Source organism: Anomaloglossus baeobatrachus, chromosome 10, assembly GCF_048569485.1.
Source record: "Anomaloglossus baeobatrachus isolate aAnoBae1 chromosome 10, aAnoBae1.hap1, whole genome shotgun sequence".
NCBI classification, from domain to species: Eukaryota; Metazoa; Chordata; class Amphibia; order Anura; family Aromobatidae; genus Anomaloglossus; species Anomaloglossus baeobatrachus.
Genome location: NC_134362.1, coordinates 141,596,123 through 141,622,782, shown reverse-complemented (window position 1 = coordinate 141,622,782; position 26,660 = coordinate 141,596,123). Strand labels below are relative to the sequence as shown.

General features: G+C 41.7%; 1 protein-coding gene across 1 annotated transcript in view; it reads left to right on the top strand.

Moving 5' to 3' along the window:
• Window positions 1-26,660, top strand: part of SLC38A8 (solute carrier family 38 member 8) — a 123,751-nt gene that overhangs the window by 59,450 nt on the left and 37,641 nt on the right. Inside the window, exons 2-3 of the mRNA XM_075326699.1 lie at window positions 21,349-21,547; window positions 21,623-21,779. Coding sequence (XP_075182814.1) covers window positions 21,349-21,547; window positions 21,623-21,779 — 356 coding nt within the window. The remainder of the gene's footprint in view (window positions 1-21,348; window positions 21,548-21,622; window positions 21,780-26,660) is intronic.

Genomic DNA, 26,660 nt, shown 5'->3' with positions numbered 1-26,660 from the left:
CCGGACTGGTACCGCGTACAGCGGGGTACTGGACCCTAGAGCAGGGAGTAGCTTCACGGAACCTAATAATTAACCTGTGGAGGATAGTCACTTTATGAACTTTCCCCAAGAGCTCAGAGATCGAAGGCACCAACACAATGAGGGGGATAGGGCTTTCCAGTTCATGCGGCGCACTGAAATCCCAAGTTTCAGCCATCGAGAGCACAGTTCCTCTATTTTAACTATAGGGTGCGGGACCCCGACAGCTTCAGGCCAAAGGGTCACTCAGAAACGTTTAAACACAAGTGCATGGAGGTAGGGCCCAGGACCATCAGCAATACCAACGAGAACGGATTTTGTGACGAGCTCACCAAACTGGCAGTGGAACCCAGAGACTTGGTTTACTCCTGTGTCAGAGTCTACTTAATGGTCGCACCAACATCTGACTCGCCCACCCCAGGGCCTTAGATGACTCGGTGTCGGGCCGGACTAGTCCGGGGTAGTCAGCGGTGGCGGGGCCCGACTCCATGACCCTGGTGGAGTCAGTTAATGAGGCGATATTGGGGAGGTGATGATGACGGGAGTTTGTATAATATTCGTGACGCCACCTGTGGTAATTTGCAGCTATGGAGCCGCAGCTGCTGGAAGGGACCTCCGGGGCAGATGTTATGGCAGCTGAGGTGTTTCTTGCTCTCCACAGGTAGAGCGGATACCCCGGGGCAACCTTTAATGCTTGGTAAAGTCTATGGTGTTTGTGGACGAGGTGCAGGGCCGACAGGGCAGTGGAAAGGAACAGACACAGACCGTAATTTCCTTTTACCTTCTCCTTTACTTGTCCTTAACAACCAGTGAAGTCCTGGGAGCCTTTTGTAGGTGGTAATGGCGGTCCGGTGGCCTGTAAGCAGTCAGGGGACTCACACTGGCCAGGTGAGTAATGAGGCCTGCTCCCTACGCTCTGTCTGGGTAAACGGGGTCCCACTGTTAAAGCAATTCTGGGACCCGTTCTGTTGCTCTGAGGTAATTTATTACCTTCCCCGTATGGCGGGCTGCGTGGACTGTCAAAGGTGCCGTTCTTTCTATCTGGGCTCCTAGTCCTGGCTTTGCAGCTGCACCTCCGGGTGCGGGGTGGACAGAGACCTGCAGACCTCTCGTCCTCCGGATGCGACCACCGGTACTCGAGTACTCGAGTGGCCCTGAACTCCGGTATTCAATTTCTTTAGCTTCGACGTCGGGGTGAGCTGGCTGCGCTCTACTCCCAATGTTCTCCTTTTTGCCTCTCTATGGATGTGTTTTCCTGAGCCGAGCAATCTGGCTCGGCTCCCAGCTCACACACCACACTACTCGAGTCCTTGTCTCTCTGAACTCTCCTCACAGACTACTAACTCCTCCCCCAGGTCAGGGAAGGCTCCCTGGAACTCCAGCTTTAGAGCTCCCTCTGCTGGCCTGGGAGAGAAACTGCGTTGAATGATGGTACTTACTGGCAAATGGATTTCCCCAATTACCTCCAGGCTCAGCATTAACCCTTTTGAGGAGAGCAACACTGCTGTGGCAAACAGACCGCTGGGGCGCCACACATCCACACGGCCTGAGTAACTACGCTGCTTCCCCCCCTCCCCTGCGACCTGCCTGCTGCATAGTCTGCACCACGCTTCCCTACACCTCACACCAACCAGAGTCCCGGGGCCTCCCCTAACCGTGGAGGGAACGTCATCTGGCTGCCCCCACTCCATGTTCCCCAGATACTCCCATCGGCAGTGGCGGTACTCCACTTACCGCGTCACGAACACTAATCCCATGTACATAGTTCCCCCCCATTTATTTTCGAGTGGCCGCAAGCCCCCGGGTCCAGAGACCCTAGAGCCGCAGCAACCCCGGATCCAAGCAGTCCGACTGCTGCAAGGGTGGTACACCTCCCGGTAGCAGGGTTTAATGTGCCGTCGCTGGGTAGGTTCAGAATGCTCTTACCCTGCAAGATTAACCCCATATCTGCAGGTTAATATCATTTTTCCAAGTGCCATGTTCCCTTTAAGTGCACTAGGTGGGACAGAGCACATCCCAAACCTGTCTTTTGGGGTTGTTCTCCACCCAGCACCAGCCTCTTTATTTTGATAGCTCACAGTTTGATTTCATTGCCTGGTGACTATCATCACACAGACAGTAAGTTATTAATCAAGCTTAACTGGTTTGGAGGTGGGAAAACAATAATGAGAGGCAGAGAGTTGGAAGTGCTCTACTACTCCCAGAGCACTTCATGTCTCATTTGCATATTAATAAAAACTGAAAATTCTTACAAATGGAGGAACAGATAGATATGAGTGTCTATTGACTTATGAATGACTTGAAAGTGGGGAGGGAGTTGATGTTACCTAGAGATTCCCTTTAATCCCTTTAATTTATTTCCTTTTCATGTTTGAAACATCTGTTTTTTCTCTTTCATATACCGTACTTATTTAGAACAATATCAAGAACAGAGGATAGCAAAATGCGCAGGCAAATATTTCAGCAATATTTCAGTGTGGCAAAAGTAATCACATTATATGCAATGTGAAAAGGACATTTATTCTAGGTATAGGTATAGGTTATTATAAAAAAAAGTTGTCTACAATAGCCGTCAATTAACAAATATTTTTAAAGCCTAATTATACTTCCAAATTGTTTCTCGTATAACCTATTTAATATTTCATCAAAACAAATTCAATATTTTACGTCTATTAAAAGACCTAAACAATATGAATCAATTGACACCCTTTCATAATTTTAAAATCGGTATTTTTTATTCAAATTTTTTTTAAAAAACATAATAAAAAAAGGACAATACCACCAGTGTTGAAGCAGACCAACAAAGCCAAAAATAGGACAATCAATTTCCAATCATCAAATGTATATTTTTTCGCATAAATATCTGACTATAAATGACAATAAATATCAGTAATCAGTATAAAATGCACAGTAAAAAGTTATATATAAAGTGCAAACATGCCTATTGCAATACCCCATTAATTAATGATCACTCCTGCTGTATTTTCTAAAACACCTGCACCTAGCTCTAAATAAAAACTCCCCCAAAAAAGTATTATAAAATGTACTCACAGCAAAAAAGGGCAACCAGTCCAGTTAGCCCAGGCCAACACATCTAATGCACCAACAGGATGCAGACAAGCCTCTCAACAAGATGGACACTTCACAGGTGCAAGGTAAATTGCACACTAGTGGCGCGCATAGGGCACTGTTCACACTCGTATGCGCATGGTGTCCAGCCAGCAACCTATTACCACGCCCTTACTATTAGATTAGGCGGGTTACTCGGACACTACTCACTGCAGCACGTAAGGGACAGAAATTCCACTATGCACGGCCGTATTAAGAGGCCCGGCTGCACCCCGCATAATCAAAGTGCAAAAAATACATATAAAATATATGTGAGGTATTAGTTTGTAAATTGGCCAATGTACGTAAGCCCACAATCCTCATCACGGATCCTCACGCTTGCGGGTCCCTACACTGATAAATATCAAAAATAGCAACAAGAAGAGGAGATAAAAACTCCCCCAAAAATGTATTATAAAATGTACTCACAGCAAAAAAGGGCAACCAGTCCAGTTAGCCCAGGCCAACACATCTAATGCACAAACAGGATGCAGACAAGCCTCTCAATATGATGGACACTTCACAGGTGCAAGGTAAATTGCACACTAGTGGCGCGCATAGGGCACTGTTCACACTTGTATGCGCATGGTGTCCAGCCAGCAACCTATTACCACGCCCTTACTATTAGATTAGGCGGGTTACTCGGACACTACTCACTGCAGCACGTAAGGGACAGAAATTCCACTATGCACGGCCGTATTAAGAGGCCCGGCTGCACCCCGCATAATCAAAGTGCAAAAAATACATATAAAATATATGTGAGGTATTAGTTTGTAAATTGGCCAATGTACGTAAGCCCACAATCCTCATCACGGATCCTCACGCTTGCGGGTCCCTACACTGATAAATATCAAAAATAGCAACAAGAAGAGGAGATAAAAACTCCCCCAAAAATGTATTATAAAATGTACTCACAGCAAAAAAGGGCAACCAGTCCAGTTAGCCCAGGCCAACACATCTATTGCACCAACAGGATGCAGACAAGCCTCTCAATATATAGTTACATAGTTACATAGTTACTTAGGTTGAAAAAAGACCTAGGTCCATCTAGTTCAACCTTCCTCCACCAGTTCTACATTTAGTCACTAAGTCATTTATAACCAACAATGTTTTGTGTACTGAGGAAATCATCCAGCCCTTTTTTAAAAGCTGTTATAGTATCTGCCATTACTACCTCTTGTGGTAGGGCATTCCACAGTCTGACCGCTCTAACTGTAAAGAACCCTTTCCTATTTAGGTGTCGGAATCGCTTTTCTTCCACTCGCAGTGAGTGCCCCCTGGTCCTTAGTATTGTTTTTGGAAGAAATAAGTCATGTGCCAGTCCTTTATATTGACCACACATGTATTTATACATATAAATGAGATCTCCTCTGAGACGTCTTTTTTCTAAGCTAAACATATCTAACTTTTTCAATCTGCCATCATATGGGAGGCCTTCCATTCCTTGTAATAGTCTAGTTGCCCGCCTTTGAACTGACTCTAACTTCTGAATGTCCTTTTTAAAATGTGGAGCCCAAAACTGGATCCCGTATTCCAGATGTGGCCTTACAAGTGATTTATAGATGGGTAACAATACGTTGGGATCACGGGATCTAATCTCTCTTTTTATACACCCTAGAATCTTGTTTGCTTTAGCAGCTGCTGCCTGACATTGAGTGCTGCTGCTCAGCTTATTTGTAATGAGAATACCCAAGTCCTTCTCCTGTTCTGTAGTCCCGAGTTTACTTCCATTTAATGTATACGCAGCTATAGGATTACTCCGTCCTAGGTGCATTACTTTACATTTATCAACATTAAATCTCATTTGCCAAGTATCTGCCCATTCTGACATCTTATCCAGATCTTTTTGTAATATTGTACTATCCAGGTCAGTTTTTAATATCCTACATAGTTTGGTGTCATCGGCAAAGACTGACACTGTACTATCAATCCCATCCACAAGGTCATTAATATAGAGAGTAAAAAGAATTGGTCCTAGCACAGATCCCTGCGGCACCCCACTGCTGACTATAGCCCATTTAGAGAATGTAGCATTTATGACTACTCTTTGTTTCCTATCTTTTAGCCAATTCCTTACCCAGTTGCATATTGTGTCCCCTAGTCCTTGCTTCTGGAGCTTTAGTATAAGGCTATTATGTGGTACAGTATCAAATGCCTTTGCAAAGTCCAAATAAATCACATCAGCTGCATTACCAATATCCAGGTTTGCACTTACCCCCTCATAGAACCCCAACAGGTTGGTTAGACACGACTTATCTTTCATGAATCCATGCTGTTTGTCAGTTATCATATTATTTTCTGCAATATATTTTTGCATGTCATCCCTTAAAATGCCCTCAAAAACTTTGCATACTACTGATGTCAGGCTTACTGGACGGTAGTTGCCTGGATCTACCCTCTTACCTTTCTTAAATATCGGTACCACATCAGCAATCCTCCAATCCTGAGGCACCAACCCTGTTACAAGTGAGTCTAAAAAGATGAGATACAGCGGTCTGTCGATTACGGAGCTCAATTCCCTCAATATTCGTGGATGAATGCCATCTGGCCCTGGGGATTTGTCAATGTTTAATTTACTCAGACGTAGGCGTACTTCATCTTGTGTTAAATTAATTATATCGGGTGGTGGACTTTGATTTTTCACTTGTTGAATGATCCCTGGTACAGTCAGTTCCTTGGTGAATACAGATGAGAAATGCCTATTTAATATCTCAGTTTTTTGTTTGTCCTCTATAACTAACTTGTTATTATATTTTAAGGGTCCGATACTATCCTTTGTTTTCCTTTTGGCATTAATGTATTTATAAAAGATTTTGGGATTTATTTTAATGTCATTGGCGATTTTTGTTTCAGTAGCTAGTTTTGCTTGTTTGATTTCTTTTTTGCATTGCCTATTGATATCTTTATACTCCTGCAATGCTATTTCTGTATTCTCAGCCTTTAAGATGTTAAACGCCCTTTGTTTTTGTTTTATTATACTTTGTACAGTCTTATTTATCCATAGTGGTTTCTTTTTATTCCTGGACATTTTATTACCACTGGGTATAAGTTTTTTACAGGACTCTAGCAGTATATCCTTAAACTTACCCCATTTATGTTCGGTATCCCCAGTTACCATGACTCTGTCCCAATCTACACATTTAAGCTCTTCCCTTAATTTGTTGAAATCAGCTTTCCTAAAATTCCAGGTTTTAGCATTCCCCCTTTGAAATGTTCTATTGAATATTATGTCGAAGCTTACCATATTATGATCGCTGGTGCCCAAGTGCTCCCGGACCTGTAGATTTGAAATTGTATCCGGTCTATTTGACAGGACCAGATCTAGCAAGGTAAATTGCACACTAGTGGCGCGCATAGGGCACTGTTCACACTTGTATGTGCATGGTGTCCAGCCAGCAACCTATTACCACGCCCTTACTATTAGATTAGGCGGGTTACTCGGACACTACTCACTGCAGCACGTAAGGGACATATATCTTATATGTATTTTTTGCACTTTGATTATGCGGGGTGCAGCCGGGCCTCTTAATACGGCCGTGCATAGTGGAGTCTCTGTCCCTTGTGTGCTGCAGTGAGTAGTATCCGGGTAACCCGCCTAATCTAATAGTAAGGGCGTGGTAATAGGTTGCTGGCTGGACACCATGCGCATACAAGTGTGAACAGTGCCCTATGCGCGCCACTAGTGTGCAATTTACCTTGCACCTGTGAAGTGTCCATCATGTTGAGAGGTTTGTCTGCATCCTGTTGGTGCAATAGATGTGTTGGCCTGGGCTAACTGGACTGGTTGCCCTTTTTTGCTGTGAGTACATTTTATAATACTTTTTTGGGGGAGTTTTTATCTCCTCTTCTTGTTGCTATTTTTGATATTTATCAGTGTAGGGACCCGCAAGCGTGAGGATCCGTGATGAGGATTGTGGGCTTACGTACATTGGCCAATTTACAAACTAATACCTCACATATATTTTATATGTATTTTTTGCACTTTGATTATGCGGGGTGCAGCCGGGCCTCTTAATACGGCCGTGCATAGTGGAATTTCTGTCCCTTACGTGCTGCAGTGACTAGTGTCCGAGTAACCTGCCTAATCAAATAGTAAGGGCGTGGTAATAGGTTGCTGGCTGGACACCATGCGCATACAAGTGTGAACAGTGCCCTATGCGCGCCACTAGTGTGCAATTTACCTTGCACATGTGAAGTGTCCATCATATTGAGAGGCTTGTCTGCATCCTGTTTGTGCATTAGATGTGTTGGCCTGGGCTAACTGGACTGGTTGCCCTTTTTTGCTGTGAGTACATAGCTCTAAATAAGCCTAATAAAGTGCTTAGTGAATTAGCAGCTTCACAAGGGTTATAAATAATAGTATTGCAACGACCTAATTACTGACCAGTCCTGCCAAGATATCAATGGTCACTTAAAAAAGGTTCAAATATAGTCTGGTAAAGTGCACAATAGCAGCTTCCTCAAGGTGTAAACCACTACAGCATTATAATTATAGCGCTTGTTCAATCATGCTGCTGTGCACTCACCTATTCAAATGTCTCCTGGCTTTTGTGTCTGTCTGTCTGCCTCCCGCCTCCGATGCACGTTTCGTCACCTTCTTCAGGAGGCATAACGTAATTACACAGTGGGGGTCTATTTATATGGTGATCACATGTGATTTACATCGGTATTTGCATAATTAAACATGCCACGCTACCTGCTATGCAGACTGCGCATGTCATTAATATGTTAATTCTCTGGATATTATGTCAAGATGCCTGCAACCTATCCAACACTGGGCCTAGTATCCCTATGGTAACTAGTTACGCTTAATCACATTAGCCTCATACACCACACTGCACTTCAGCATGAACGGCGCATGCACTCAGCTATTCCTTCCTCTAGTAGTAATGTCCCTGCGTCTCCGGACTGTGGAATGCAAAAACAGCATCACCATAGAAACTAGCGACGCCGTATACACAACCACATTTGCCGGAGAACACCAGGGACTTGAGGAGGAAAGCCGGAGCATGCGCACTGCACACAAGCAGGGTGTATGTCCTGATCAAATGTGCACTCAGCATAGAGGAAATTCATTTTTCAAAATAGTAATCTGCTGTCACTAGACACAGAGCTAGAGAGTTAAATATTTTCTTTGAGGGAATTGTTCTACTGTATATGGATCTTATTTTAAATAAACCTTAAAAATGGATGACCTACCAAATTAAGAGGATTCTCATATCCTATTCCTATATATACACCTACATATCAAATATATGTCCTATTATAATATATAAATAAATATTTAAATATTACTCCCTTCTCCATAGTGCCTAAAATATATTGCCTATAATAAAGTGCTGACATAGAAAAATAAACATATACACATACGCCTATATATATATACATATATATATATATACACATACATACAGTATACAAATACATATTAAATTACCAAGTGACCTCAAACTAATTTTTATACCCATCTATTAGATTCAAAACTATTAGTGTAATAAATGTTACAATTTTTTAAAATCTATAAATAAAGTTAATGATATGTATTCTATACTAATAAATACAAAAATTATATTCCATTTCCAGTTACATAACAATATACCATATCTTATCACTATTATATATTACATCCCTACAATAATCAAATATTTATTTGATTTCTTCTTTCTCATTGAATTTCTTCATAGCTTATGTACATGGGATAGATCTTCTTAGCTGCATCCTATCACAACATCCTGGAGTTACGGGACACCGTACAAGCCAAACACCACACTGTTAGAAAGTATCATCAGTTGATTTCTAAAGTATAACAAAAAAAATACAATTAAAACTCATATTAAAAATACATCTTATCTATTATTACAAAAATGCACTAAAAGAAAAAAAAACTCTCATAAAGTCCAACTGGACTCATGGTGTCCAATCTATAGATCCATTTACTTTCTACCTGTGATAATGCTTTTGCTAAATTACCACCTCTCACCCCTAGATTCACAATATCTATACCTTTTACCTTGAGGAACTTGGAATTACTTTGATGAAAATAGTAAAAATGTCTTGCAATTGTTTTCAATGATTTGGGATCTTCACAATCTTTACCACCCTCAATATCTCGCACGTGTTCCCGAGTTCTTACTTTTAATTCTCTAGATGTTAAACCCACGTATAATTTTTTGCAAGGACATTCCGCAACATAAATGACCCCCTTAAGCTGGGTTTACACACTGCAACATCTCAAACGACATCGCTGTAACGTCACCGGTTTTGTGACGCAATAGCGATGTTGTTTGCGATGTTGCAGTGTGTGAAACCTATCAGCGACCCGGCCCCTGCTGTGAAGTTGCTGGAAGTTGCTGATCACTACAAGTCGTTCAGGACCATTCCTAGGTCCTTTGTTTCCCGCTGTGCAGCATGAAGTTTCAGTGTGTGAATCCTTTTCAGCGACTTTGTTAGCAACTTCCCTTTCAAAAGGCTGCTTATCAACGTCCCCAACAACCAGCTAGGTCGCTCTGCAGGTCCGGATCGCTGGTAAGTTGTTGGCCAGGTTTGCCGGTTTGACAGCTCACCAGAGACTTAGCAGAGACTTAGGGAGGTCGCTATTGCGTCACCAAACCGGTGACGTTACAGCGATGTCCTTTGCGATGTTGCAGTGTGTAAACCCAGCTTTAGAGTAGCATGTCATATGTTGCTTTATCTTGTATTCTTTTGTGCAACTTGAGTTACGGAACATTGTACTTTTCATCATATTCGGACATGCTACGCATCGTCCACACGGAAAGAATCCTTTGGTACAAAGCCAACTTGTATTTTCACTTTTATTATTCTCAAAATGACTATGTACCAGAATGTCTCTGATGTTTTTAGATCTTCTTGCAGTGACCGAGGGGGTAGCTGGAAGATAGTTCTTCAAAATTGAATCACTTCTCAGTATTCCCCAATGTTTTTTGATGATGTTTAAATACTCACCCCACTGTTTCGTATAGGTAGTAATTAACTGCACTTTATCATCTTCATTTTTATTATGATTCTGTTTTTTGTAGAGCATATCATTTCTTGGAATATTTTTGGCTCTATTGTAACCCCTGTGGACTTGCCTTTTGCTGTATCCTCTTTCTAGGAATCTATTTTTCAAATTATCTGCCTGATATTCAAAAATTTCATCATCTGAGCAGATCCTCTTTATACGGAGATATTGTCCTATGGGGATCCCATTAATTGTTGAAGGGAGGTGGGAAGAATCAGCTCTCAATAAAGAGTTTGTGGCAGTCTCTTTCCTATATACATCTGTTACGATGCCCCCTTGTTCATTGGTATTGATCAAAATATCCAAAAATTCCAGTTTCCTCCCTGCTTTATATGTTAATTTAATATTAACATCATTATTGTTCAACTTTACCATCATCTGATCCAATTCCTCCATATTGCCATTCCAAATAAACCAAATGTCATCTATGAAGCGCATCCATTGTTGGATGCGCTCCGTAACTGGAGTGGGATTACTGCAAAAAAATTTCTCGTTCCCACTCCCCTAAAAATAAGTTTGGATAGGATGGGGCACAAGCTTCCCCCATTGCAGTTCCCTGTAATTGAAGGTACACTTGTTTATCAAAAATGAAGCAATTATGATTAAGAATAAATTCTAAAAGAATCAAAAGTAACTCAATCATATCCGGTTCCACATTGCTAGTTTCCAAAAACCATCTGGAGGCTCTTAAACCATCTACATGTTTAATAGAAGAGTAAAGAGCCTCAATGTCTGCCGTAACCATAATCATATCTTCTTCAAGATGGATTTGGTCTAACCTTTCTAATGCTTCATTTGTATCTTTGATAAAGGACGGCAGAGTAGCTACCAGTGGTTTCAAATATGTATCTATCAACTGGCAAACAGATTCACATAGCCCTCTATTGCCTGAAACAATTGGTCTTCCTGGGGGGGGTCTACCAAATTTTTATGAACTTTGGGTATGAGATAAAAGGTAGGCAACCTTGGATCCAATTTTCGTATATGTTCAATCGTTGATTTAGGGAGAATTCCTTTGTCAAAGGCCACTTCTAAAATTTTCAATAATTCCATTTTGAACTTGTTTATAGGGTTAAATGGCAACTTACGCTAGCACTCACTTTTATTCAATATTTTGTTGGCTTGTTTCAGGTATAAATCATTAGCCCAAACCACCATATTTCCACCTTTATCTGCCTGTTTAAAGGTCACATCATCCCATTGCTGTAATTCTTTCAATGCTCTCTCTCTCTCTCTCTCTAGGGGGAGGTGTGTGTCTATATGTAAAATCATCCTTAAAACCCATCCTGCGTGACAACATATGTGAGGGTACTGAGAATGTAGAGTCCCTATGGGTGGAGATAAGGGGGGGGAGAATGAATAATAAAATACTGATAGGGGTGTGTTATAAGACGCCGAATATTATGGAAGAGGTAGAGAATCTCCTCATAAAGCAAATTGATAAAGCAGCGAGTCTCGGAGAGGTAATTATTATGGGGGACTTTAACTATCCTGATATAAATTGGGGAACAGAAACTTGCAGTTCCAGCAAAGGAAATAGATTTTTGATAACAATGAAAGATAATTACCTTTCACAAATGGTACAGGACCCCACAAGAGGGGGAGCACTACTAGACCTTGTACTAACCAATAGGCCAGACCGCATATCAAATATACAAGTTGGGGGTTACTTGGGGAATAGTGATCACAAAATAATAAGTTTTCATGTATTCTTTAGTAAGATGTCTAGTAGAGGGGCTACAAGGACACTAAACTTCAGGAAAGCAAATTTTAAACGGTTGAGAGATGATCTTAGTGCAATAAACTGGGATGATGTACTAAGTAATAAAAGTACACAAAGCAAATGGGAGACTTTTATGAGCATCCTGAATAGGGCTTGTGCAGAAAATATACCCTATGGGAATAAACATGCTAGAAATAGGAGGAAACCCCTATGGCTAAATAGAGCTGTAAGGGAAGCAATAAAAGAAAAACAGAAAGCCTTAAAAGAATTAAAGAGGGTAGGTAGTGATGAGGCATTATATAATTATAGAAAATTAAATAAAATATGTAAAAAGCAAATTAAGTTAGCTAAGTTTGAGACAGAGAGACTCATTGCGAGAGAAAGTAAAAATAATCCTAAAATATTCTTTAACTACATAAACAGTAAAAAACTGAAAAGCGATAGTGTTGGCCCCCTTAAAAATAGTCTTGGTGAAATGGTGGAAGGGGATGAGGGTAAAGCCAACCTGCTGAATGACTTTTTTTCTACGGTTTTTATACAAGAAAATGCCATGGCAGATGACATGACCAGTGATACCATAAATTCACCCTTGAATATTACCTGCTTAACCCAGCAGGAAGTACGCCGCCGCCTCGAAATCACTAAGGTTGACAAATCTCCAGGCCCGGATGGCATACACCCCAGAGTACTACAGGAATTGAGTTCTGTGATAGATAGACCATTATTTTTAATCTTCTCAGATTCCTTAATAACAGGGTCGGTACCGCAGGACTGGCGCATAGCAAATGTGGTGCCAATATTCAAAAAGGGGACAAAAACTGAGCCGGGAAATTATAGGCCGGTAAGTTTAACCTCTACGGTTGGTAAAATCCTTGAGGGTTTCTTGAGTGATGCTATACTGGAGTATCTCAAGAAAAATAACCTTATGACAGAGTATCAACATGGGTTTATGAGGGATCGATCCTGTCAAACTAATTTGATCAGCTTCTATGAAGAGGTAAGTTCAAGCCTGGACCAGGGAAATGCAGTGGATGTTGTGTATATGGACTTTTCAAAAGCTTTTGATACGGTGCCACACAAAAGGTTGGTACATAAAATGAGAATAATGGGGATAGGGGAAAATATGTGTAACTGGGTTAAAAACTGGCTCAGTGATAGGAAACAAAGGGTGGTTATTAATGGTACGTACTCGGACTGGGTCTCAGTTCATAGTGGGGTACCACAGGGGTCAGTATTGGGCCCGCTTCTTTTCAACATATTTATAAATGACCTTGTTGGGGGCATGCGGAGTAGAATTTCAATATTTGCAGATGATACTAAACTCTGCAGGGTAATCAATACAGAGGAGGATAATTTTATATTACAGGGAGATTTATGTAAATTGGAGGATTGGGCTGAGAAGTGGCAATTGAAGTTTAATGTAGATAAATGTAAGGTCATGCACTTGGGTAGAGGAAATAACATTTATGATTATGTACTTAATTGTAGAACACTGGGTAAAACAGACACAGAAAAAGACTTGGGTGTATGGGTGGATGGTAAACTTCACTTTAGTGGACAGTGTCAGGCAACTGCTGCCAGGGCTAATAAAATAATGGGATGTATTAAAAGAGGTATAAGAGTTCATGAAAAAAATATAGTTCTACCTCTGTACAAGTCACTAGTGCGACCGCACTTAGAATACTGTGTACAATTCTGGTCACCGATATATAAGAAGGACATAGCTGAACTGGAGAGGGTGCAGAGAAGAGCGACCAAGATTATTAGAGGAATGGGTGGCCTGCAATACCAAGACAGGTTATTAAACTTGGGGTTATTTAGTCTGGAAAAACGAAGGCTTAGGGGGGATCTAATCACAATGTATAAATATATGAGGGGACAGTACAGAGACCTTTCCAAAAATCTTTTTACACCTAGGCCTGCGACTGGAACATGGGGGCATCCGCTACGTCTTGAGGAAAGAAGGTTTAATCATAATCACAGACGAGGATTCTTTACTGTACGAGCAGTGAGACTATGGAACTCTCTGCCGCATGATGTTGTAATGAGTGATTCACTACTAACATTTAAGCAGAGCCTGGATGCCTTTCTTGAAAAATGTAATATTACCAGTTATGTATATTAGATTTTATGACAGGGTATTGATCCAGGGAACTAGTTTGATTGCCGGATGTGGAGTCAGGAAGGAAATTTTTTCCCCATTGCAACTTGTTTGCCACATTGGTTTTTTTTTTGCCTTCCTCTGGATCAACATGTTAGGCTACGGGTTGAACTAGATGGACTTGAAGTCTCCATTCAACCTTAAAAACTATGATACTATGATACTATGATACTATATTCCTCCTTGGTCATATTATGGGACCATTTAGACTGTTCTGCTAGGACCTTAATATCTTCTGAAACTAAGCATGTGAAAATCTCCACCACCGGGCAGATACTTAATGCTGGAAATGTTTTAGATTTTGTAAACAGATGAGTTGGAAATTTACTTACCTGTTCCTTAGATTGATTTTCATCAAGCAATGATTCCAATATCAAAAGAGCCTCTTGTTCCTCAATTGTAGATAGATTATCTTCTTCCGTAGCTTTATGATGTAATTTCTTAAGTATTAATTTCCTAGCAAACAAATGGACATCTTTTGTAGCTATAAATGGATCTAGAGAACGAGAAGGAGAGAATGACACACCCTTTTCTAACACTGCAATTTGACTTGCTGATAATGTGTGGGAGGAATGGTTAATTACCTTATTTTTCACTTGCTTTTGCTTCCTCTTGCCATTGGCACCATCAGAGAAATAGGAATGAATCTTCTTATTTCCTGCTCTTGTTCTTGGTCCACCATCACTCACAGAATCAGAGTCACTCACCAATTGGCTACCTGCCTGAGACGTAGTGGAAGAAATAGATCCATTTCTGGAACCATTTTCTTTTTCTTTTTTTAGTTGCCATTTGAAAATTAAATTTTTCTCATAATCCAATAAATCTCTGGAATTTTTTTTAATTTTAACTCACTAATATCCTTTTCCCATTTCTCCAGATTCTGGGTCACATCTTTCATATATTTTTCAAGTAAATCAGCTTGTATTTCTTTTTGCATGGTCTCCTCTAATGTTTTTATATCTTCATCAAGTTTTTTCAGAGTCTCTATGTTATGCTCTATAATGATCCCTAAAAAGGTTAATGAGCATTGCGATGCTGTCTCACTCCATTTCCTAACATAATCCTCTTTCATCAACTTGAATGTAGGAAATAAGTGTACTCTCAGCCCCCTTGGTATTATCTTTCTCTCTACATAATTTTCCAATGTCGTTTTCGTCCACCAAATTTTCGTTTTCTGATATAGTGCATCCTTATATTTTTGAATCAACTGTTTATTAGACATATATGTATCATTAAAAACACTGGGACATCCTTTTTTGAACATATCAGACGCTTTTGTCTTCCATTGTATTTCTCTTGTTTTCATATCCATCTTTATCGTATTTTTAGAGATACTCTGTATATAACAGAAACAATAATATTATCAAAAATCTCTCAATTATGGCTTATAAATTATCTCATCAAAACAAATTCAATATTTTATGCCTATTAAAAGACCTAAACAATATGAATCAATTGACACCCTTTCATAATAATTTTAAAATCGGTATTTTTTATTCAAAATTTTTTTTAAAAACATAATAAAAAAGGACAATACCACCAGTGTGGAAGCAGACAAACAAAGCCAAAAATAGGACAATCAATTTCCAATCATCAAATGTATATTTTTTCGCATAAATATCTGACTATAAATAACAATAAATATCAGTAATCAGTATAAAATGCACAGTAAAAAGTTATATATAAAGTGCAAACATGCCTATTGCAATACCCCATTAATTAATGATCACTCCTGCTGTATTTTCTAAAACAACTGCACCTAGCTCTAAATAAGCCTAATTAAGTGCTTAGTGAATCAGCAGCTTCATAAGGGTTATAAATAATAGTATTGCAATGACCTGATTACTGACCAGTCCTGCCAAGATATCAAAGGTCACTTATAAAAGGTTCAAATGTAGTCTGGTAAAGTGCACAATAGCTTAGCAGCTTCCTCAAGGTGTAAACCACTACAGCATTATAATTATAGGGCTTGTTCAAACATGCTGCTGTGTACTCACCTATTCAAATGTCTCCTGGCTTTTGTGTCTGTCTGTCTGCCTCCCGCCTCTGAGGCGCGTTTCGTCACCTTCTTCAGGGGGCATAACGTAATTACACAGTGGGAGTCTATTTATATGGTGATCACATGTGATTTACATCGGTATTTGCATAATTAAACATGCCGCGCTACTTGCTATGCAGACTGTGCATGTCATTAATATGTTAATTCTCCGGATATTACCGTATATGCCGGCGTATAAGACGACTGGGCGTATAAGACGACCCCCAACTTCTGCCCTAAAAATATAGAATTTGGGATATACTCACTGTATAAGACTACCCCCGTTCAGTATGCTTCAGTATGCTAAGAGCAGGGGGCCGCACTGTGTGAGGAGGTGTTTTTTTTACTGTCCAGTATAACCAATAGGATTAGTGCAGGGGCCAGCATGTAAGCTCTTCATTAATGTCCCTGCATGGATGCGAGGGGAATCTGGCGTTACTGCACTAATCCTATTGGTTATACTGGACAGTGAAAAAAAAAACACCTCCTCACACAGTGCGGCCCCCTGCTATATATACGCTATATATCCGCTGTATATATACCAGTATATATGCTGTATGATATACCAGTACGGGGCCGGGCTGTGTATCGCGTTTCCATAACGACGAGGCAGGAACTTCCCTGCTAGAGCGCTGACGTCAAGGCAGAGCTGCTTGCCTCTGATTGGCCAGCGCTCTGCCATTCAGCAGCGGTGACAGGAAGTTCCTCCCTCGTCGCTATGGAGGCAGAATCCAAGCGTGAAACGGAGTGGAGCGGCGCACTACAGCACCCAGGTATATATCCGGCGTATAAGACGACCCCCCACTGTAGCTATTATTTTAAGGGGGTAAAAAGTCGTCTTATACGCCAGTATATACGGTATGTCAGGATGCCTGTAACCTATCCAACACTGGGCCTAGTATCGCTATGGTAACTAATTGAGGCTCTTTACTCTTCTATTAAACATGTAGATGGTTTAAGAGCCTCCAGATGGTTTTTGGAAACTAGCAATGTGGAACCGGATATGATTGAGTTACTTTTGATTCTTTTAGAATTTATTCTTAATCATAATTGCTTCATTTTTGATAAAAAAGTGTACCTTCAATTACAGGGAACTGCAATGGGGGAAGCTTGTGCCCCATCCTATGCAAACTTATTTTTAGGGGCGTGGGAACGAGACATTTTTTGCAGTAATCCCACTCCAGGTACGGAGCGCATCCAACAATGGATGCGCTTCATAGATGACATTTGGTTTATTTGGAATGGCAATATGGAGGAATTGGATCAGATGATGGTAAAGTTGAACAATAATGATGTTAATATTAAATTAACATATAAAGCAGGGAGGAAACTGGAATTTTTGGATATTTTGATCAATACCAATGAACAAGGGGGCATCGTAACAGATGTATATAGGAAAGAGACTGCCACAAACTCTTTATTGATAGATGATTCTTCCCACCTCCCTTCCAACAATTAATGGGATCCCCATAGGACAATATCTCCGTATAAAGAGGATCTGCTCAGATGATGACATTTTTGAATATCAGGCAGATAATTTGAAAAATAGATTCCTAGAAAGAGGATACAGCAAAAGGCAAGTCCACAGGGGTTACAATAGAGCCAAAAATATTCCAAGAAATGAATTGCTCTACAAAAAACAGAATCAATAAAAATGAAGATGATAAAGTGCGGTTAATTACTAGCTATACGAAACAGTGGGGTGAGTATTTAAACATCATCAAAAAACATTGGGGAATACCGAGAAGTGATTCAATTTTGAAGAACTATCTTCCAGCTACCCCCTCGGTCACTGCAAGAAGATCTAAAAACATCAGAGACATTCTGGTACATAGTCATTTTGAGAATAATAAAAGTGAAAATACAAGTTGGCTTTGTACCAAAGGATTCTTTCCGTGTGGACGATGCGTAGCATGTCCGAATATGATGAAAAGTACAATGTTCCGTAACTCAAGTTGCACAAAAGAATACAAGATAAAGCAACATATGACATGCTACTCTAAGGGGGTCATTTATGTTGCGGAATGTCCTTGCAAAAAACTATACGTGGGTTTAACATCTAGAGAATTAAAAGTAAGAACTCGGGAACACGTGCGAGATATTGAGGGTGGTAAAGATTGTGAAGATCCCAAATCATTAAAAACAATTTCAAGACATTTTTACTATTTTCATCAAAGTAATTCCAAGTTCCTCAATGTAAAAGGTATAGATATTGTGAATCTAGGGGTGAGAGGTGGTAATTTAGCAAAAGCATTATCACAGGTAGAAAGTAAATGGATCTATAGATGGGACACCATGAGTCCAGTTGGACTTAATGAGAGTTTTGGTTTTAGTGCATTTTTGTAATAATAGATAAGATGTATTTTTAATATGAGTTTTAATTGTATTTTTTTTGTTATACTTTAGAAATCAACTGATGATACTTTCTAACAGTGTGGTGTTTGGCTTGTACGGTGTCCCGTAACTCCAGGATGTTGTGATAGGATGCAGCTAAGAAGATCTATCCCATGTACATAAGCTATGAAGAAATTCAATGAGAAAGAAGAAATCGAATAAATATTTGATTATTGTAGGGATGTAATATATAATAGTGATAAGATATGGTATATTGTTATGTAACTGGAAATGGAAATTAATTTTTGTATTTATTCGTACAGAATACATATAATTAATTTTATTTATAGATTTTAACAAATTTTAACATTTATTACACTAATTAATAGTTTTGAATCTAATAGATGGGTATAAAAATTAGTTTGAGGTCACTTGGTAATTTAATATGTATTTGTATACTGTATGTATGTGTATATATATGTATATATATAGGCGTATGTGTATATGTTTATTTATTTTTCTATGTCAGCACTTTATTATAGGCTCTTTGGCCTATATTTTAGGCACTATGGAGAAGGGAGTAATATTTAAATATTTATTTATATATTATAATAGGACATATATTTGATATGTAGGTGTATATATAGGTATAGGATATGAGAATCCTCTTAATTTGGTAGGTCATCCATTTTGAAGGTTTATTTAAAATAAGATCCATATACAGTGGAACAATTCCCTCAAAGAAAATATTTAACTCTCTAGCTCTGTGTCTAGTGACAGCAGATTACTATTTTGAAAAATGAATTTCCTCTATGCTGAGTGCACATTTGATCAGGACATACACCCTGCTTGTGTGCAGTGCGCATGCTCCGGCTTTCCTCCTCAAGTCCCTGGTGTTCTCCGGCAAATGTGGTTGTGAATACGGCGTCGCTAGTTTCTATGGCGATGCTGTCTTTGCATTCCACAGTCCGGAGACGCAGGGACATTACTACTAGAGGAAGGAATAGCTGAGTGCATGCGCCGTTCATGCTGACGTGCAGTGTGGTGTATGAGGCTAATGTGATTAAGCGTAACTAGTTACCATAGCGATACTAGGCCCAAAGTTGGATAGGTTACAAGCATCCTGACATAATATCCGGAGAATTAACATATTAATGACATGCGCAGTCTGCATAGCAGGTAGCGCGGCATGTTTAATTATGCAAATACCGATGTAAATCAAATGTGATCACCATATAAATAGACCAGCACTGTGTAATTACGTTACGCCCCCCTGCAGAAGGTGACGAAACGCGCCTTTTGCTGTATCCTCTTTCTAGGAATCTATTTTTCAAATTATCTGCCTGATATTCAAAAATGTCATCATCTGAGCAGATCCTCTTTATATGGAGATATTGTCCTATGGGGATCCCATTAATTGTTGGAAGGGAGGTGGGAAGAATCAGCTCTCAATAAAGAGTTTGTGGCAGTCTCTTTCCTATATACATCTGTTACGATGCCCCCTTGTTCATTGGTATTGATCAAAATATCCAAAAATTCCAGTTTCCTCCCTGCTTTATATGTTAATTTAATATTAACATCATTATTGTTCAACTTTACCATCATCTGATCCAATTCCTCCATATTGCCATTCCAAATAAACCAAATGTCATCTATGAAGCGCATCCATTGTTGGATGCGCTCCGTACCTGGAGTGGGATTACTGCAAAAAATGTCTCGTTCCCACGCCCCTAAAAATAAGTTTGCATAGGATGGGGCACAAGCTTCCCCCATTGCAGTTCCCTGTAATTGAAGGTACACTTTTTTATCAAAAATGAAGCAATTATGATTAAGAATAAATTCTAAAAGAATCAAAAGTAACTCAATCATATCCGGTTCCACATTGCTAGTTTCCAAAAACCATCTGGAGGCTCTTAAACCATCTACATGTTTAATAGAAGAGTAAAGAGCCTCAATTAGTTACCATAGCGATACTAGGCCCAGTGTTGGATAGGTTACAGGCATCCTGACATAATATCCGGAGAATTAACATATTAATGACATGCACAGTCTGCATAGCAAGTAGCGCGGCATGTTTAATTATGCAAATACCGATGTAAATCACATGTGATCACCATATAAATAGACTCCCACTGTGTAATTACGTTACGCCCCCTGAAGAAGGTGACGAAACGCGCCTCAGAGGCGGGAGGCAGACAGACAGACACAAAAGCCAGGAGACATTTGAATAGGTGAGTACACAGCAGCATGTTTGAACAAGCGCTATAATTATAATGCTGTAGTGGTTTACACCTTGAGGAAGCTGCTAAGCTATTGTGCACTTTACCAGACTACATTTGAACCTTTTATAAGTGACCTTTGATATCTTGGCAGGACTGGTCAGTAATCAGGTCATTGCAATACTATTATTTATAACCCTTATGAAGCTGCTGATTCAGTAAGCACTTTATTAGGCTTATTTAGAGCTAGGTGCAGTTGTTTTAGAAAATACAGCAGGAGTGATCATTAATTAATGGGGTATTGCAATAGGCATGTTTGCACTTTATATATAACTTTTTACTGTGCATTTTATACTGATTACTGATATTTATTGTTATTTATAGTCAGATATTTATGCGAAAAAATATACATTTGATGATTGGAAATTGATTGTCCTATTTTTGGCTTTGTTTGTCTGCTTCCACACTGGTGGTATTGTCCTTTTTTATTATATTTTTTAAAAAAAATTTGAATAAAAAATACCGATTTTAAAATTATTATGAAAGGGTGTCAATTGATTCATATTGTTTAGGTCTTTTAATAGACATAAAATATTGAATTTGTTTTGATGAGATAATTTATAAAGACACAGCCATAATTGAGAGATTTTTGATAATACCTATATAATATTTGTAGACCTCAATTTCAGAAGCCGTGTTCCTTAATCCTACATCTTTTCTTTGTAGGGTTCCCTCATCTTCTTGATCAGTGGGCTGGTAATCCTCGGATACGCCTCGTCCCTCAGTAATCATACTACATATCAAGGTGTGGTTAGAGATGTTTGTGGTCCGTCCATTGGAAAACTCTGTGGCATCTGTTTCATATTAAACCTCTTCATGATCTCTGTAGCTTTTCTCCGTGTGGTGGAGGATCAATTGGAGAAATGTAAGTTGTAAATTGGAATATGTACGATCTATGCATGATATGGTCCTATGTGTAATGCATTCTGATTCTGCACAGTATGCGACTCTCTTCATATGAATGGGACTATGAACACCATGGGGGAAAGCCTTCGACCCTGGTATGCAGACGAAAGACTAGCCATTAGCCTTCTGTGCCTATTTGTGATCCTACCACTCTCCATCCCCAAGGAAATCAGCTTTCAGAAATATACAAGGTAAGGCTGACCTGCACAAAAAACACAAGTGTCCATCATTTGTGTTAGGACTACTATCAACTGAAGCCAATAATTATGGGTTATGTTTTCAATTTACAAAGTAAAACTTGTAAATTGAAACTTGCTTAAAAATAGCATTTCATATGCCAGGGGTTTAGGTAAGGGGGTCAAGTGTGGTCCTTGTCATAGGCACAGCATCTGGAGGTCCATCCACGCTCCGCTGCCTATGCTGCTTTAAATAACTTCACCCATAAACCATTTTTATGACTGTAGCCCTTTAGTTGACCCCCTGTATGAGCCCAAAGCGATGCTCCCCCAGGGAGAAATCATGTTTGGAAGTCCTGTATATACGAATCTGGCTGGGAGTGTATTGGGTGTGGTGATGGACTTCAGCTCCACAGCGTCACGCTGTATCCCCGTCCTGCCCCACTCTCCTCTGGTTGACAGGTCAGGTCCGTCCATTGGCTATGATGCATGGCAGTGAACCTAGCGTGAGGCCGAGGAGTTGGAAGGGCAATGTCATACCTCAATACACTTTCAGACACACATATACTTAATTTCTCGTTGCTGGAGCATTGCCTTGGGGTCTATAAGGAATCAACTTTCCTATCTTTTAAAGGGCTAAACAGTCATTTAATTGGTTTGGGGGCATAGAAGTTTGACAGGTTACGTTACAATAACCAGAACTACAAATAAGCTATTAAACCCTTACTCTCACGTTTACTAAAATATGACATCTGATCACTAGAAGTTCCAGCATAAGTTCGGACCACCTATTTAAAAGGAATGTCCAGTTAAGTAAAAATGAAATGTAAGTCAATATTTCTAGGTGATGCATGTTTGATGTTTCCCTTAGGCCTTGCACTTTGGCTGGTTTTTAGATTCTCTCCATCAGTCCAGAGTGATGATATGTGACTTTAAGGCTCCAGTCACTATAGGGAGTCTGTGGTGGTCTGAGACACGCCTCCTGTCTCATCATTGGTTTGTACTGATAATGTCTACATACCCACTACAGTTTTGTTGTTTTATGGCTGCTACAATTAATCAAAAGAATAACCTCAAAAAATATTCAAAACCTAAAAGGACATAGATATGGCAACGTAGTGTCTGAAAATTCTACTGTTTATGTATTTGCCTTATCTAGACCTCCAGCATTACAGTAGATGTATGTACTTTTCCTAAGGGTGTGTGCCGCTCCCGTGCCAGTAGCCGAGCTGCCCTGATCCGGATCCGCGGTGGCTCGAGGGTCTCCAGACCCGGGGGTCGTGCGGATGACTCAAATGAAGGGGGTATTTACAAGGGAGTTTATAGAGTTTGTGACACCACCCGTGGTATGTGGTAATTAGGAGTACCAACGCTGCAGTTGGGAGTACTCAGGGATGATAGAATGGGGCAGCCAGGTGTTGTGACCCTCCACGGGTAGGGGGGATACCCCGGGGTTCGGTGATTGAAGGGGGGTGCCGTTGGATGCAAAGGGGTCACTTGCGTACTCACTCAGTCCATTAAGCTGACACCGACAAATGGATAAACCAAAGTTCTGGATACCGCTGCCGCTGAGGGGAGCTTAGTCTGGGTCCCGTACCCGATAGTGCTGCCTGGTGATCCGTAACCTGCCTCCTGAGGTGGCACCCCTGACCTGATCAGGCACCAAAGAGTACTGCACCCATGCTGGGACAGTGCTTCCAGGTAATTCCAAAAAGGCCAGAATGAGGTGTGTACACACAGACACATAGCCACCAGGTCTCCCACACCTTAATAGGGGACCCTTGGGTAGCCTCTGAAGAGGTTAGCTTTCAATTCTCAGCAAGAGGTGTAGTGGAGGGGCTGGAAGCTAGGTTGCAGTGGCAGTCAGAATAGGAGGAGGAGCAAGCCAGTGTGGAGCAGTGTACAGAAGTTGCTGAAGGAAGCAGACGTACAGCCACGCTAGTCAGACCCTGCATGTGGGGTAGCTGTTAGTGGGGGAGAACAGGGACCAGAAAGTCAGTCTGAAAGACACCTGAAGAGAGGCAGTCGAGTACGGGGACTGCTGGTGACTTGACATGCACAGGGAACAGGTCCCTAGAGCTGGACATCCATTTACTGATCTGCTAAACCTGCCGGTGAGGGGACTAGAGGTTCTTCACCGAAGATACAGAGTTCGAGCCTCAGCAGCAACAGGGGGACCCATAAGGAGATAGGGCCAGAAGCCATCTCACCTGGTTCACGCTGCCGGCAAATGGGCCAGAAAGGGGAGGAAAGGCAGTAGCGACTTCCCTGGATGAATCCCACGATACTACAAGTAAGGGGTTATCCGAAACAAAAGGAGTGCAAGGAAGGCGAGTTAATGGCTACCCTCAGTTCGGCCTGAAGGAGTTCCTGGTTCCACCTGGTATAATCTCAGCATCACCTGGGTATCTCACCAACCATCTAAAAGTGAGTAAACAAGTTGAAAGACTTTCTGGACTGCGACTGAGTTATTCTGGAACCTGTTGTTCTACACACACACCCGAGCCCCTGGGGCCAGCCTCACTCTCGGGAGGCCACACCACCCGACTGCAGATTCCATCAGCCCCAGACGCTCGTTAAATTGCAATGGCAGTCACCTATAACCCTGACCGCCAACCGAGAGTGGCGTCACGACTCAGATGTAAATAACCTGACATACCTGTTGCCAGCGGTAATCAAGTGGAGCCCCTGTGGTGTCCCAGAAGGTGGAGTGAGGTCCCTGAGACGACCGCTACAGGTGGGCGACACACTGGCACTAAGTTTACTTCTCTGTTGGTCCCGGTAGTATGAAACCTGCCGGGTCCCGCTCCCCACTATGGCTAAGTGTGGGAGCTTGCTCTCAGAGTTCATGCATGGGATTTTCTGGACTATTTTGAGTGGAAAGTCCTATCTCCCTCATTGCGCTAGTACCCCAATTTTGGTGCGGTTGGAGAGCGGCTCTTGAAGACTCCATTCTCGGGTAAATTATCGGGTTGCCTGAAGCTACTCCCCGACTTAGGGTACACGTACCCCGTCGTGCCTTGGTCCCAGCCCGGTGATGGTGCAAGGCCGCCGGCTGTCCTCGACAGATCCGTGCATCTTGCCACGATCCCCTGTGACCGGGGGTCCAGCTCCTCTGTGCCCAGACCACCGTCTGCCACCTGGATAGCTTCCTAGGAGCCCTGCTCCTGACCTCCTCTCTCTTTCACTTCCAAAAACACCACTGCTCTCTTTTCTGACACTCCTGACCTCCTCTCTCCAACCCCACAGGGGGGCGACTCTATTCCACTCAAGCAGTCCACTGGTGTGTTTGGTGGGTGTGGTGCAGAGTGTACCTAGGATTTGATTAGCTAATGTAGGCAACACCATATGGTTAGGGACCCAAAATCAAGAAGGAGTTGGATACTGCACGGGAGGACAGATTGTGCAATAACCTGATAGTCCAGGGGCGTCAAAGGTGCATTTACATTGAGCAGTTATCGGGGACGAGAGTTCCTATGAACCCAATAATTGGACTGTGTAAACAGGCTGCCAATCATCTGATTAATGCTCGTTCTTTGGGGAAAGGTTTTTTTAAGCTTCCGTAAATATCATTGTTCTCGGCAAGGATGTTGCCCTGAAGAACAAAGATGTGACGCCCTGGCAAAACCAGGTTGTCACAGATGACTGTACCCCCCACTAAAGGTACAGAAATTGCCTCCTCCTTGGGAATTTACACCACACACCCCACAAACGGGAATACCAGCCACAAATCCTAGTCGCCCCCCATGACACACATGACATAACAGTGGGCAGGACTAGGCAGATGGGAACGCCCACCTAGGGGTCTTTAAGTGACAGGGGGTGGGACCTTCTGTACCCTTGGTGGGGGGTACAGTCATCTGTAACTACCTGGTTTTGCCAGGGCGCCACACTCCCCCTTGGTAAAACACAGCCCGTCCGCGGGCTGTCCAGCACCGGTATTTATTTTTTCAGGAACAGGAAAAAAGGGTAAAAAACAATATTTAAAACATATAAAAACATTTCTTCCCTTTATGGGAGGCACAAATCTTAAACATTACGTAACTGTTGCCATCTACCCCTTTTTCCCCACCCAAAACACCTGTACCTTCCCTTGGTGCCACCGCTAGTCAGGTGTAACACCATCCTGGGTTTTGGTGGGTGTCTTTGTTGGTGTCCAGGTCAGAGTTCTGCACCCATTGTCACCCCAAAGGGTCCTTTGGACCAGAACCCTTTGGCCTGGAGGGTAGTCACCAGTTTCCTTGGCGACTGGGCCTCGGATGACTCCACCACAGGCCCTTCCTCCAATCTTCCTCTCCAGCGGGTGCCGCCTTCTGGCGGTGAGTAACAAAAAGGTAGATGGGGGGTTATTTACATGGCCCAAGAAAGTTTTTGGGGCAGTGTTGCCAGTCCTGACACCATGGTCCATGTTTTAACTATTAAACCGGGGTAAAACAATTTTCATAACAACTGTAAATAAAGGCAGCCGGGAACCACTACCTCACTTTTTATCTTCACATAAGAAACGGTGGGAGGCGAGGCAGGGGATTTCGTTTACTACCACCCACTTCTTTACATCAAGGGCAAACCAACCCCGCTCTCCACAGTGTTGGGTGTAGCTGACCATATCGCCGGGCTCCAGATTGCGGTCTGGATGGCCAATGGGTAAATGCGGGGCTACATCCCTCCAGGACACGAATATTTTCGGCATCCAGTCCCAGCTCGTAGATGAACCCCGCCCGTGCATGGCCTCTGGACCGGATACCCTCCGTCGGTACCGGCGGGCTACGACCCTGCCCCGGTCCACTTCGAGTCTCCTGCGACCGAGTCGCTGTCTCCTGTGGCCCTACAGAGCCGTCTGCCACCTAGTCGGTCCTCCCGTGGTCCCAGGGCTCCAACCCTGACCCCACTGCACTT